The following is a 14,833-nucleotide window of genomic DNA, read 5'->3' on the forward strand; positions in this document are numbered from 1 at the left end:
CTACTAACCAAGGATATTAGCATAGTATAATTTTAGAGACAGATTAACTATTTGTCTCTGCTGCTGTTAAGAAATAGCTTTTTGCTGGTGGAAACAGCTTTCATGTACTGAACTTTTAACTGTGTAACAGGTACTGTGTTAACTACTGTACCAACATTATCTTAATACCTTTGTAACAACCCTACAAGGAAGTATTATTAGTCCTAATATAAAGGAGAGAATGTCAAGACACAGAAAGATTAAAAACTTTGACCAAATTCACAAAGAAACAAGTCTAAGTTCTGATCCAAAGCGCATTGCCTTAAACATTATGCTTTATGCTATAAAAATATTTGACACACTGTCTTTGAATGAAGTTCAAGGAAGAGGATTTCAAGTCAAATAATGCATAGTTATCAAGACAGTAGCTGGCAAGGCCAAGGCTCAGATCCCTGGCCCCTCTACTCTGTCTCCAAGGGAAAAGTCTCCACCCAAAGCCTCTGCTTCCGAGGTGCCCAGATTTTATACCTTAAATTCTGTTCTCACAGGGCACTCAGTCCTAGGAGAGGAAATTCATAAGCTGGTCAGCAACTTAAGACACAGGCTGGAGAATCAGATTCTCTGCTTGGGTGTTTGAACCAGACACCTAGGGATAATGAACCAGTTCACATCAGGAGCTATCATGGTAGGCTGGACCCCCAAAGACAACAAAGATATAAAGGCACAGAAATGGAGAATGCAAAGTCAGGGTCTCAAAAAATGATGGCAGGTAAAGAAACTTCTATAAGAGAAAAATCAAACAGATTGAGAGAAAGTCAGAGACAGCATTCAAGTATAAACCAAGTATAATCTTGTGTTTCTGTAACTCTGAGACTAATTTTACTTTGGTTTCCCATATTTTCCTATATTTGATTTACCTTCTCTACCAATCAGATATCTATTAATATTTTATCATGGATATTTGATGTTTCTATTAAGCAAGATAACTCAGTACCCCTGTACTGTATCATTGCTTTCATTGATAAGAATAAACTTAGTCCATTGGGAGACCCTTAGTGTTTTCTGTTCTTTTGTTTTATTATTATTGCCTGTGTGGCAGTGATTTTCAGAAATAACCTGAGGTTGACCTCATTACCCAAGATTCTAATAAGTGGCTTTTTACATTTTTAAAACAAAGATTCCATTTGTTTTTAAAATGTATTCTTCCAATCATAAGAGCACCTTGGATTAGGTGAAATAGTTAATGCAAACAAAAAATTTCTACACCTGCTCATACTCTGAGCAGACAAAAAACATCAGCATGCACGTCAAACTAGAATTTGGTCAGGTTTGGGGTAATTGCTAAATTCTAAATCTGGCTAATTTGTGTCACTTTCCTGGGGTGTCATGCATCCTCTAGTTATTTGTATATCTTCATTAAAGATGCATCTATTCAAAATGCTTTCCACATTCAATCTTGCTGTACTTCTACTTAACAATCTATTTGCATAAATTGGGTATTAGTCTCATTACTGATTGAGGAGGGCATGGCAACCCACTCAGTGTTCCTGCCTGGAGAATCCCATGGACAGAGGAGCCTGGCGGGCTACAGTTCATGGGGCCACAAAAAGTCAGACACAACTTAGCACACACACTTATTACTGACTATTCAGCTTGTCAGCATCCAGGGTATGGCCACTTCATTCATGGAGTAGGTGTAACTGTCTCACACTGTCGACATAATATAAGTAGAAAAATACAGTGTGAGTCATCATCACACAGGCATGAGTCATGGGCCAAATAACCTTTCATAAAAGAAAAGAAACAGGACAGAGTAAAACTGAGCTGAGATGAACATTCCATTAACCTCATCATCTCTTTCCCTGCTTTGCTTTGTGGAAAGACTCAGTGAAGAGTCTGAAGACCTCTGATCTACCAACGTAGAAAGGCAACAGGATACAATTAACACCATGTATTGTTTAACTAGCTTACTCTGTGGAGGAAGATGTCTAAAAGGGTTTAACTTCAGTATAAAATTCTAGCAACTACAGTTTTAATTGCATACCAACTGTAAAATATTTCTCTCATTGTCTAAATAAAAAGAAGGCTATAATACGTGCTGTCTGCTTATTTCTGGGCTCAGTTATTAACCTTCAAGAATCTTTTCTAGGATAAAAGCCTCTTTCTCCAGCAAACACATCTTGAGACTGGGACTTAATCTAAAATCCTAAGTCCTATCATAGACCTTGTTGAAACTTCAATCCCTGTCATATTAATAAAAGCATCCTGAACCATATGTCAGGCACAAGACTTATAGCATTTTTCTTTTTTAATTTGCAGATAAAAAATAATAATTTTTAGAAGTCAGAAAAATGAAAAGCTACCTCTTTTCCAACACACAAACACATATATAAAACACACACGCACACACATACACACACAAATACGCAACCTGATTACTCAACATGTCATGGCAAACGCAAGCAAAAACTGGGTGGCTGTTTCCATAGCAATGACTTTCTGTGGTTTAACTCTGCTGGGAATTTGACCAAATCCCCAGCAGCAGGAGAAAAGCATCAGCAAACATTCTGTACCATATGGCAAATGCCAACAAATCAATGAGGGGAAAAATAGTTTTATTTTCTCTTCCTTTCTACCCAAAGGAATACCTTTGTGTGGAGCTGTTTGAAGAAGCACACAGATTTCATTGGTCACTCTGCACCTAACTCAAAATGTTAAAATACCTGGTTTCTTCCTTTGGAGATTAAAAGACCTGTTGGTACTCAGCCAGGCTCTGCAGCACACACATGCCCAGAATGACGTTAGACATGGACAAGAACTGCAGGCATCTTCCTGTGACTTTCAAATCATTCATCCTAAAGGAAAACTCAATCTGCAGAGTTACCTCCTGAGAATGAACGAGAATGGAACTTTATTCTCATTTGCTTCTGAAGCCATCCTCGTCCTAGGTGCTGTGTGTGTGTGCGTGTGTGCAAGCTTGTTTGTGCATGCGTGAAACTTTTTAGTCCTACCAATGGTCCAGTGATTAAAGTAAGAGTTGATAACAGGAGAGAGTAAATATGGCCCTTTTCATTACTTTCTTTAGTTCCACCTATCCTGTATCTGGAAGGATCTTCCAAATATCACATTAGAGGCAATCTAGTTCAAGATGCTTAAATTCCCTCCTTAGTATATCTCCATAAGGCCAAAAATTGTAATCAACACATAATATGCAATTAATACGCAATGAAAATGGTTGTCTCAGAAAGAGTAAACACCTTCAGTGATGAGGAACACACTACTTTCCAAGGAACCTGTTCAGTTCTGAACAATTCTCAATGCTAAAAAGTGTCTAATGTTGAATTGAAAATTATTTCCTTTTTATGTGAACGATTGGCCTCAAAATTTACATCAATTTGAACTTCCACAGAGGTGCAAATTAAGCCCAGCACCTTCATATGACAGCACCTCCCCAAGCTGAGGCCAGCCTGAGTCTCCTGCCTTCTATCCTGCACAGTCCAATATTAACCCATCTCCCCTTACTCATCAGTGGTGCTATTTCCATTCTCCCCCCTACCCAACCTCGCTCATCTCTAGAAGCAGGTTATTTTGGCAATAACTTTATTTACTAATGTAAAGTAGATCATTAGCATTAATTAAGGGTATCCAACAAAAATGCCATCAGATGGGGACTTCCCAGTGATTAAGACTCCAAACTTCCAATGGAGGGAGTATGGGTTTGATCCCTAAAAGTGAAAGTGTTAGTCACTCAGTCGTGTCTGACTCTTTGCGACCCCATGGACTGTAGCCCACCAGGCTCCTCTATCCATGGAACTCTCCAGGCAAAAATACTGAAATGGGTTGCCATCCCCTTCTCCAGGGGATCTTCCCAACTCAGGGATCAAATGCTGGTTTCCTGCATTGCACGTGGATTCTTTAACATCTGAGTCACAAGTGAAGTCAGGGAAGTAAGATCCCACATGCCTCAGAAGCATGGCCAGAAACTAAATAAATTAACAAAATAAAATAGCCTATTCTCAAGCTCTCCTGAAAATATAATGTCATCTGGGGCCCAGCAGGTAATTCAACTGTGTGAAGCATCTTCAGATAAGGCCATAGGGAGTGGTTAACAACTGTGGTGACTTGGAGAATGAGTTCCCAGTCTGAGAATCCAAATAAATGCTGTACACACACACACACACACACACACCAAGGTCTGTAGAGTTCTAATCCTTGGCCTAAATTATTCTGTACTGTGCTATGTTAAGTCGCTTCAGTCATGTCCAAATCTGCATCCCCATGGACTGTAGCCCACCAGTCTCCTCTGTCCATGGAATTCTCCAGGGAAGAATACTGGAGTGGGGTGACTCTTCCTTCTCCAAAATTACTCTGATACAAAATATCAAATTAATAGAGTACATATAAAAAATTGAGAGCTTAAAGAATTGTCCCTGATGAACCTGGGAGAGGGGGCAAAGCAGTCATTTACACCATCAGATCACCATGGCTCGCGATCCTGGAAATTTAGCCAGTCAACTTATCATTTTCTCATTTTTAAGTATCTTCTATCAGGTAAGCTTGTCTGACAGTGGAAAGAATAAGGCACAGACCGTCAGGAACAACCCATCATGACTGAAAACTAATCATTTTTTTAAAGTTAGTCTGGATAAAAGATAAGGACCAATTACCATGGAGTATTAAAAAGTATTAGATAGCATCACCAACTCAACAGACACAAACTTGAAGAAACTCCGGGAGACAGTGGAGGACAGTGAAGCCTGGCGTGCTGTGGTCCAAGGGGTCGCAAAGAATCGGACACGGCTTGGAGACTGAACAACGACAACATTAAGAAGGCTCACACTCTTCATTTCTACACTCCAGTAACTCTTTCTTTTGCTAAGACTTCAAATGATTTTTTTCTTTTATTAACACATAAGCTGTACTCTCCTTTGGTTTTAAAGTTCTAGTGATGCCCTCCGAGGTACATGTAGATTGCCTCTTCCTGTTAACTACACGGGCAGGCACCTCAGGAGCCAACTAGCTTAGGACCCAGCCCTTATCTGTGGTGGTAGCTCGGGGAAGGTGGTTGCTCTGTGTATGTTTCGAACAAAGGAGGCGATGTCATCTACAAAATGTTGATCTAGTCACCATGAACTCCAGAGCAGAGGACACGGGACCAAACCAAACAAAAACAACCTGTGGCTGATTCATGTTGAGGTTTGACAGAAAATAACAAAAATCTGTAAAGCAAGTATCCTTCAAAAAAATAATTAATTAAAACAAAAAACAAAAAAAACTCATACTTTATCTCAGATTGGTGAAAAGGTATCATTATTTTGTGAACACATGTCTCATAGTTGCAAGCATTTGGTTAGTGACACTTACAGTGGGCTGGAGAAGGGAATGACAACCCACTCCAGTATTCTTGCCTAGAAAATTCCATGGACAGAGCAGCCTGGAAGGCTACAGTCTATGGGGTCCTAAAGAGTCAGACTGGAGGAGGAAATGGCAACCCACTCCAGTATTTTTGCCTGGAGAATCCCATGGACAGAGGAGCCTGGCAGGCTACAGTCTATGGGGTTGCAAGAATCAGACACGACTGCGTGACTAACCACACACACAGTGGGCAATGAATGGCCTTGAAGCTGGAGTTTTCCACATGCAACCTCCTCTACAGAAGTAACCTCCGCACTTCGCCTCACTTGACTTAATTATCGAATCATTCAAGACTTCCAACATTCTTTCTATAATCCACATTAGCATTCTATATCCACATACAAATACCCATTCTCTGAAAAGAGTAAATAAATTTTTAGGGCTTCCCTGGTGGCTCAGTGGCAAAGAATCTGCCCACCAATGCAGGAGACATGGGCTCAATCCTTACTCCAGAAGGATCCCACATGCCACAGAGCAACTCAGCCCGTGAGCCACAGCTATTGAGTTGTGCTCTAGAGCCCGGGAGCCACAACTGCTGAGCCCACATGACCTAGAGCCTGTGCTCTGCAACAAGAGAAGCCTCCATATGGAGAAGCCCACACGCCACAGCTGGAGAGCAGCCTCAGCTCACTGCAACTAGAGAAAGCAGCCCGTATAGCAACAAAGACCCAGCACAGCCAAAAATAAATAAAATTATGTTAAAAAAATAATAATTTCTTGCTTTTACCTCTGTCTGTCATCTTTGATCCAGCAGGCTTATCTGGGACGGTAAGATGGTCAATGTTGCTACTCAAGGAAGAAGTGTCATCACTCGATAGAGAGTTCAAAAATCCACTTTCTGATGCGTCAGCGTTGTTTTCTAGGGCCCCGCGGCCATTTGCCTCTGAGGGGGCAGGTGAAAGCAACTGCACTGCACATGTCACAGACTTTCCCATATCTTCAGTGGCAGATGAGCTGCTCACCATGTCAATCCAGGACTGTCTTTCTCTCGATATGGAGGAAGACAGACTGCTGGGAGTCTTTTTTATGTTTTCCATGGAAGAGAAGGAACGTGATGTTTCACTCAATTTGGGTGAAGATGAAGATGCCTGCTGTGCAGCCTATTTTTCACAAAGAAAACCAAAAGAGCATGAAATAAATTATGATTAAGTCAACATTCTCTACTTGTCATTTTCAATGAAGGTAGACCAGTGTTTCAAAAAAGAGCCAATAATAAAAGAGTTGAAAGAAAATTAGATGGTGTTTATACCTGTGTGATAGGCATGATGATGCCATTTTCCCAAACACTTAGAAGACCTCTTTGAGGAATTCTCTGGAACACTGAAGGACACTTTGAGCAAAAAGTAGATTACTGAATTTTCACTGATCAGGCAAAAACTCTTAAGAAAGGTAATTAAAAGAAAGAAAAAGCTGGAGCCAAACAGGAAGCATAATAACACGAACTGAATGGAAGACCAGTGATGTAGACAAAACACATGTATTTATACTCTCAAATGTTTTTCAGATATTCTTTAGCACATGACCAGTATCAGCTCATAACTACATAATTAGGTGAGCTAATGTTAACTCATTCACTCTTCAATAATTTTAAAATGTCAATAAACTTTCTCCAAAAAAGACAAGAATACATATGCAGGGTCGTAATTCATTAAAGGAAACCAAGAACTATGAGAAATGGGTTGATGATGTAGGATCTTCTGAAAGCAGCTGCTGACACACAATTCAAGGGTGAATGACAGCCCTGGTAAAATCTTCACCAGTCTATCAATGCAACAACACCAATGTCCTCTCTTGGGAAGAACTTCATTTATTCTGACATTTTATCTTTATCATATATTTGCATTAAAACATATGCTTTCTTTTGGAAAATGGTAATGGTAGCTATACCTTTTGTCTTTTTGGAGCTTTTTAAATGTTCTGCATAGCAAAATAAAGATTTGGCAACTAGATGCTGGTCCTCCATTTTTAATTTTATCGTTCAATAAAAATCCAAAAGTCTAAACACCAGTGCTCTGGGGTTACCCTATATCTCCAGTGGCAGATAAGACAGTGAAGTCTGTGTTCTGGTTCTGTTTCATTACATCATTCTATGAGATCCTGCTGTCAATTTCAAGCATTCAGAACTCCAAGGAAGTGGAGGAAGTGGTAGGGAGGAGACTGTTCGAGGGAAGGAGCCAAAAAGCAAAGTAGGATCCTCTCCCAAAACATTCAGAATGATTGCAACTAATTCAGGATAGTTGACTTTGCTCTAAATTAATATGTTCCCAAGAATTTTTCAGATTCTAAGCTTTATGTTCTGATGGAAAAATCAGTAAATATCCAATGAGTGCCTAGCTAGCTGCAAGCTAGACATGGACTGTCAAATAAGCAATAAATAAATAAGCAGCATGCATTTTTAGTGACTCAGTCATGTCCAGCTCTTTGCAAACCTTTGTACTATAGCCTGCCAGGCTCCTCTGTCCGTGGAACTTTCCAAGCAAGAATAGTGGAATGGGTTTCCATTTCCTCCTCCAGGAGATCTTCCTGACATAAGGATGGAACCTGTGTCTCCTGTGTCTCCTGCATTACAAGCGGATTCTTTACTCATTGAGCCAGGCGGATTCTTTACCCACTGAGCCATGGCACTAAAGCATCTAGTTAATACATTAAGTGAAAATACTGGCTTAAAATTCAACATTCACAAAGTGAAGATCATGGCATCTGATCCCATCACTTCATGGCAAATAGATGGGGAAACAACGGAAACGGTGACAGACTTTATTTTCTTGGGCTCCAAAATCACTACAGATGGTGACTGCAGCCATGAAATTCACAGACACTTTCTCCTTAGAAGAAAAGCTATGACCAACTTAGACAGCATATTAAAAAACAGAGACATTACTTTGCCATCAAAGGTCTGTCTAGTCAAAGCTATGGTTTTTCCAGTAGTCATGTATGGATGTGAGAATTGGACCATAAAGAAAGCTGAGCACTGAAGAATTGATACTTTTGAACTGTGGTGTTGGAGAAGACTCTTGAGAGCCCTTGGACTTCAAGGAGATCCAACCAGTCAGTTCTAAAGGAAATCTATTCTCAATATTCATTGAAAGGACTAACACTGAAGCTGAAGCTTCAATACTTTGGCCACCTGATGTGAAGAACTGATTCACTGGAAAAGACCCTGATGCTGGGAAAGATTGATGGCAGAAGGAGAAGGAGATAACAGAGGGTGAGGCAGTTGAATGGCATCACCAATTCGATGGACGTGAGTTTGAACAAGGTCCAGGAGTGGTGATGGACAGGGAAGCCTGGTGCGCTGCAGTCCATGGGGCTGCAAAGAGTCAGACTGAGCGACTGAACTGAACTGCTTGAGGACACTAATTCATCACACACGTCTTCCTAATAGCAACATGCTTGGCATGACATGAAAACTTTCCTTTCAGGAATATCAATGAGCTTTCAAACTGGCTGCCTTCAACCACCTAGACCACTTAGCTGGGAGATCCAAGATCTGCAGTTCACGAAAAAGCAACTACAACAACAAAGGAAAACCCTAGCGATCTGAAGGAGTTAATACACCCCCCTACCAAACTGTCCAAATAAAGGCCAAGACTTGTTTACTCTTTAACAAGATCTACAGAATAAATATTAACAAAAATACCCATTCAGGCCCAGTGCTGACATGGTCCCCTATTGTGAGCTATTTTAGTCAAACTTGGCTTCAGTGTGATCAGTTTCCTTTCCTGAAAAGAGACCAAGCACAAGCTTTTCCTGTTGCTCCTACTGATACTACTGTAATTTGATTATAGCAAAATAAGCTATTTGTGCAAAAAGCTGTTGCTGCAGCATTTTTCATAAGCCTTTTTGAACTTAAAAACTCTGCCTAAAAGAATGAAAGACTTAAAAGACTATGTCAATGAGCATCAGAAATTTCTAGGAAATGCTTCCAATCCATTGTTTTCCAGCACCATGTAGCATTTATAAAGCTGATTTTTGAACAGAAAAAAGAAGGGTGAGGGACAAAAGAGAATAAGAAAAGAACCAGAAAGAAGGACAAACAAATGAGAAAAAGATGATATGTACCAGGTCAGAGGGAATTTTCATTCAAAGAAAGGTGGACACAAATCTAAAGTTCCCTGGAGTGCTACCACAGAGAATCAATATGGGAATGAGCTTTGCAAACCCTGCAGTGCTAAACTCGGTTCATTATTTCTATGACTCTCTAGCTACCTATAACTACAAGTCAAACTGAGAACTTTTAGCTCACTGCCTTCTATGAACCATTCAAGTATCCATTCAAGGGCTAGCTCCTCCTGGAAGCCTTCACTGGGTGCCTCAGGGAGAGGCAGGCATCTTTGCCTGGTTCTCCCATGCTTACTTCTATTATACCAGGTGGAATATAATTTTATTTGTCAACTATTACTGTAATTGTTGAACAACTTGTTCCTCTTTTTTGGTGAGTTACTTGAGAGAAGGCTGTTTTTAATCATTTTTGCGTCTCCATGTTTTGCATTTGTGCCTGACATTAATAAATTAGTAGTTGGTAATAACTAAAAGGGGGCTGCCCAGCTGGCTCAGCAGTAAAAAATTCCCCTGTCAATGCAGGAGACTCAAGGGATGCCGTTCGATCCCTGGGTTGGGAAAACCCCCTGGAGAAGAAAATGGCAACCACTCCAGTATTCTTGTCTGGGAAATCTTATGGACAGAAGAGCCTGGCAGGCTATAATCCACGCACTCACAAAAGAGTCAGACATGACTTAGTGACCAAACAACAAATAAACCAATGCTACAAAGGCTGGTCTAGACAGCCAGCTGTACAAGAAAAGTGCCTAGAGAAGTTCAGTCTCTTACTCAGGAGCACCCTGGAATTCTCTGCAAAGTGCTATGGATGATTTATCCTAATCCCAGGATCCAGAATTACTGCTTGCAATGCCAGTATTCCCACAAATGTCTTCACAATCTCAAACAAAATTATTTTATTTATTATTGATTAATAATTGCATGCTGTTTCACTTCTTAGAGAACAACTGGGTTTTAAAATGCTATTTTTTTAATGAGAAAATACAGGACATTTTTAAAATCTTAGTTTTCATGAGGAAACTATGTGCGTTTTAAATAAAATAATCAATAAGACATGTTTCTCCCCATTTTCTGTATAAGACATTTTTAATCATTGAAGAAGCTTAGTTAAAAAGCTGATTAGCTCTAAAATTCTTTTCTTTGAATTGCTTTTAAAGCACAAGCATGACATGGCAAAAAAGAGTTTAAAATGGCCACCAAAAGCCTGTAATTAGAAAGGAGTGAGTCAGCATATAAATCTTAAGCAACTTTAGTCAAAGTACATGAAAATACAAAAGTAATGCACAAATAATTTTAAATCCACTTATTTTTTATCCAAAATTTTTTCATCCAATTTTTCATCCATACTATCTCCCTTACATACATTTCTATTATTATATATAGCACACGTAACTAAAGATCGTTTCCTTCAGTAAATAACTGAGTAAGAACTATCCTAGTAAGATTAAATTTGAATTTCTACAACTGTTTTTACCCCTTCTTGTGTTTAATCTCTGACCTCTTCCTCTGCCTCTGCCCAATGAGCCACAATGTGCAGAGTTTGTTTCTACTTATCGCTTCTTTGATTTTTTTTAGTTGATTTTCCCCCATCTTTTGGATATAAAGGAACTGTACTTCTGAAAAGCGTTAAAATATAAGGACTATGGTGCTAAAATAATTTCCATGAGCTGCTTAAATCTGGGATGATAATATCTTCTCAGTTTCTCTCATATCCGATCCACCAATTGGTCTTAGAACTATGTTCAAAATCCAACCATTCCATCTCTCAACTACACCCTGACCCCAGTCCTCACTTCTCACACTAGATGACTCAACACTTTTCCTTAGATTTCTTTGCTTCTGGACTTCCTCCCTATGTCACAGGTCACTCCTACATGGCAGCCTGAGTGGTCCTTTCAAAATGGACATTGTTCACATCACTTCTCTGCTCAAAACACCCAAAGGCTGAGGAACTCAAAACATCAAAGCCCTTCAGTTCAGTTCAGTTCAGTCACTCAGTCATGTCCAACTCTTTGCGACCCCGTGAATCGCAGCACGCCAGGCCTTCCTGTCCATCACCAACTCCCGGAGCTCACCCAGACTCACGTCCATAGAGTCAGTGATCCCATCCAGCCATCTCATCCTCTGTCGTCCCCTTCTCCTCCTGCCCCCAATCCCTCTCAGCATCAGAGTCTTTTCCAATGAGTCAACTCTTCGCATGAGGTGGCCAAAGTACTGGAGTTTCAGCTTTAGCATCATTCCTTCCAAAGAAATCCCAGGGCTGATCTCCTTCAGAATGGTCAGCAAAGTAATGTCTGCATTTTTTAATGTGCTGTCTAGATTCGTCATAGGTTTCCTTCCAAGGAGCAAGCACCTTTTAATTGCATGGCTGCAGTCACCGTCTTCAGTGGTTTTGGAGCCCAAGAAAATAAACTCTGTCACTCCTTCCACTTTTTCCCCTTCTATCTGTCATGAAGTGATGGGATGGGATGCCATGAGCTTACTTTTCTTGACGCTGAGCTTATATGATGATAGTCTTACCTAATGTTATAGTAGGAGCCCAGGGAATGCTTGTTTCAATACAAATGGACTTAAGGATGGATGTGAGACCACTAAGTTAGGTCACTGAGATGGGAGCAGTGTTTAGAATGTTATTCCAAATGTCAATCAAATGTTATTCCTTAAAGTTCTAAGTTAAGCATTGTCTGGAAGACCACTAAGGCTAACATTATTTTTCTGAAGGAATGTATTAGAAATAGATAAATGTTGAACAGTTAGATTTTATGTTCCTTAGAAACAGAATGTGTTGCTGCTGCTCACATATATCCCAGGCAGATTTTGTTTTTGTTTTCTCTTGTTTCTGAAAAGCAGACATGCTAGACACTTGGTTAAAATAACACTTAAGCTTTTTATTTAAACAGATGAAATTTTTGAGATTATGGTAACGTTTGTACAGACCAAGAGCAAACATTGTTTTGGCTGAATCCGGCATAGGCTAGTCATGACTGAGCTATCTAAGCCTAGACAAGTAAAGAAGACAAAATAAAACCAAACTCCCAAACACCCAAATCTTTCCCAAGTTCTTGTTTTTCTTTTTTAATTTTGTGGTAATGAACTTTCATTTTGGAATAATGAATTCATGAGTATAAAATAATTACTATTCTAGAAAATTATTTCAAAAATGATAAAATCTTGAATTAAAATTTTAATTCTATGTCCAATCATTTTGATTTCTATAAACAGTAAGATTTCAGCACCAGACCAGTTTGGACCTATGCTTCTCATGGGTGAAACCACATTTCACAAAGAGCATAAGGAATATTACAGGGTCTTTGAGTAAATAAGAGATTTCTGTTCATGTTTATTCTTCTTGAGAAGGCCCCACAGGATGGATAATGGAAAGGACATCCATTTATTTACAAAGAAATTAAAAAGGGAAAGCTTTTTGGCAGGCTTAAGATAGATGAGACTCTGTAGGTTTCACTTAGGAAGATCCTTTGTGAAAATCACTACCCATGATTTCTTGAAACCCACAAAACAGCAAAAAAGGAACTGACCTCATTATATTTCAAACTCATTAATTTTATATGATATAAAGTGATTTAAAAGCTCAAAGATCATTAAAAATTTGTTACAAATATTTTTCAAGTTTAATTTTTAAAAAGTGTTATCTGGTAACTTGATGCTGCTTAAATGCTTATTCAGGCTTCCCGGGTGGCTCAGTGGTAAAGAACCTGCCTGCCAGTGCAGGAGCTGTCAGATACTAGAGTTTGGTCCCTGGGTTGGGAAGATTCCCTGGAGGAGGGCATGGCCGTCCACTCTAGTTTCTTTGCCTGGAGAATTGCATGAACAGAAGAGCCTGATGGGCTACAGTCCATAGGGCTGCAAAGAGTCGGACATGACCGAAGTGACTTTATCATGCATATGCTTATTCATTCATTTAATATTCATTGAGAACCACTATCCTAAATAGTACTTGGACAGCAAAGAGGTCAAATCAGTCAATCTTAAAGGAAATCAACCCTGAATATTCACTGGAAGGACTGATGCTGAAGGTGAAGCTCCAATACTTTGGCCACCTGATGAGAAGAGCCAACTCAATGGAAAAGACCCTGATGCTGGGAAAGATTGAGGGCAAAAGGAGAAGGGGACAGCAGAGGATGAGACAGTCAGATAGCATCACTGACTGAATGAACATAAATTTGAGCAAACTCTGGGAGATGGTGAAGGACAGGGAAGCCTGGCATGCTGCAGTCCATGGGGTCGCAAAGAGTCAGACACGACTTAGTGACTGAACAACACGACAAATCATCATATAATGCAACTCAGCCATGATCCTTCATCTAAGATGACAATGTGGTTGCTTTTACATTCACCAAGTAGAGGTCTAGATCCCTTAAAAAGCTCTTTGTAAACTCCAATACTTTGGCCACCTGATGCAAAGAGCTGACTCATTTGAAAAGACCCTGATGCTGGGAAAGATTGAAGGCAGGAGGAGACAGAGGAGGAGAAGGGGACGACAGAGGATGAGATGGTTGGATGGCATCACTGACTCAATGGACATGAGTTTGAGTAAACCCCAGGAGTTGGTGATGGACAGGGAGGCCTGGCATGTTGCAGTCCAAGAGGTCACAAAAAGTCGGACCCGACTGAGCGTCTGAACTGAACTGAATCTGTGATATAGTTTGCCATTTATAAAACTTAAAATCACAATATTTTAGAACTAAAATAATTCATATGAGATAGAGAAGAAGAGACACAGAGAGAAAAAGACAAAGACAAAAAGAAACTACACAAAAATATAGGCTTCTCCATTAAGCCAACAAGGCTAACTTTAGAAGAGGATTCAGTCTACATCAAGGGAAAGCTAAGAATATATTAAGAAAGGCTATATTGTACGTCTAGTTCAAAAATTGGTCTACATTTTACCATAGTCAACATTTAATTTTATTTATATCTTGCTTAACTTTGGCTAATCCTATTTAATAGAAATTTTAAATAAACATTCATTCAACAAATATTTACTTCTGGTCTTGACTGCTAGCCAAATAAATTAGAAATGTGACCATAATTCTCCACTGATAGCAAATAAAAGCAGTAGAGCTCATTATTTAAATGATATTAACACCTTTAACTCAGGAACTGGAAAAATGCAAATAAAGATTAAAAACCTTATCACACAAAATAGAAAATTCTGGCAGAAGAATTTTGGTCGGCAAAGGAGATGCTGTAACCTATGAGAACTTATAGTTACTGGGGTCTGTGGATGGACGAGTGTCATGGTACTGTGGAAAAGTCATGTCCTGTAAAGTTATAGGGGGTTTCCCAGGCAGCGCTAGTGGTCAAGAATCCCCCTGCCAAGTCTGGAGACGTAAGAGATGTGGGTTCCGTCCCTGGGTCG

General features: G+C 39.7%; 1 protein-coding gene across 12 annotated transcripts in view; it reads right to left on the reverse strand.

Moving 5' to 3' along the window:
• Positions 1-14,833, reverse strand: part of IPCEF1 (interaction protein for cytohesin exchange factors 1) — a 167,893-nt gene that overhangs the window by 20,451 nt on the left and 132,609 nt on the right. For all 12 annotated transcript variants that reach the window (XM_059889958.1, XM_024997091.2, XM_059889957.1 and 9 more), the window contains one exon: positions 6,122-6,494. In XM_059889958.1, the coding sequence (XP_059745941.1) occupies positions 6,122-6,494 (373 nt within the window). The remainder of the gene's footprint in view (positions 1-6,121; positions 6,495-14,833) is intronic.

This window comes from Bos taurus, chromosome 9 (genome assembly GCF_002263795.3).
Source record: "Bos taurus isolate L1 Dominette 01449 registration number 42190680 breed Hereford chromosome 9, ARS-UCD2.0, whole genome shotgun sequence".
NCBI lineage: Eukaryota > Metazoa > Chordata > Mammalia > Artiodactyla > Bovidae > Bos > Bos taurus.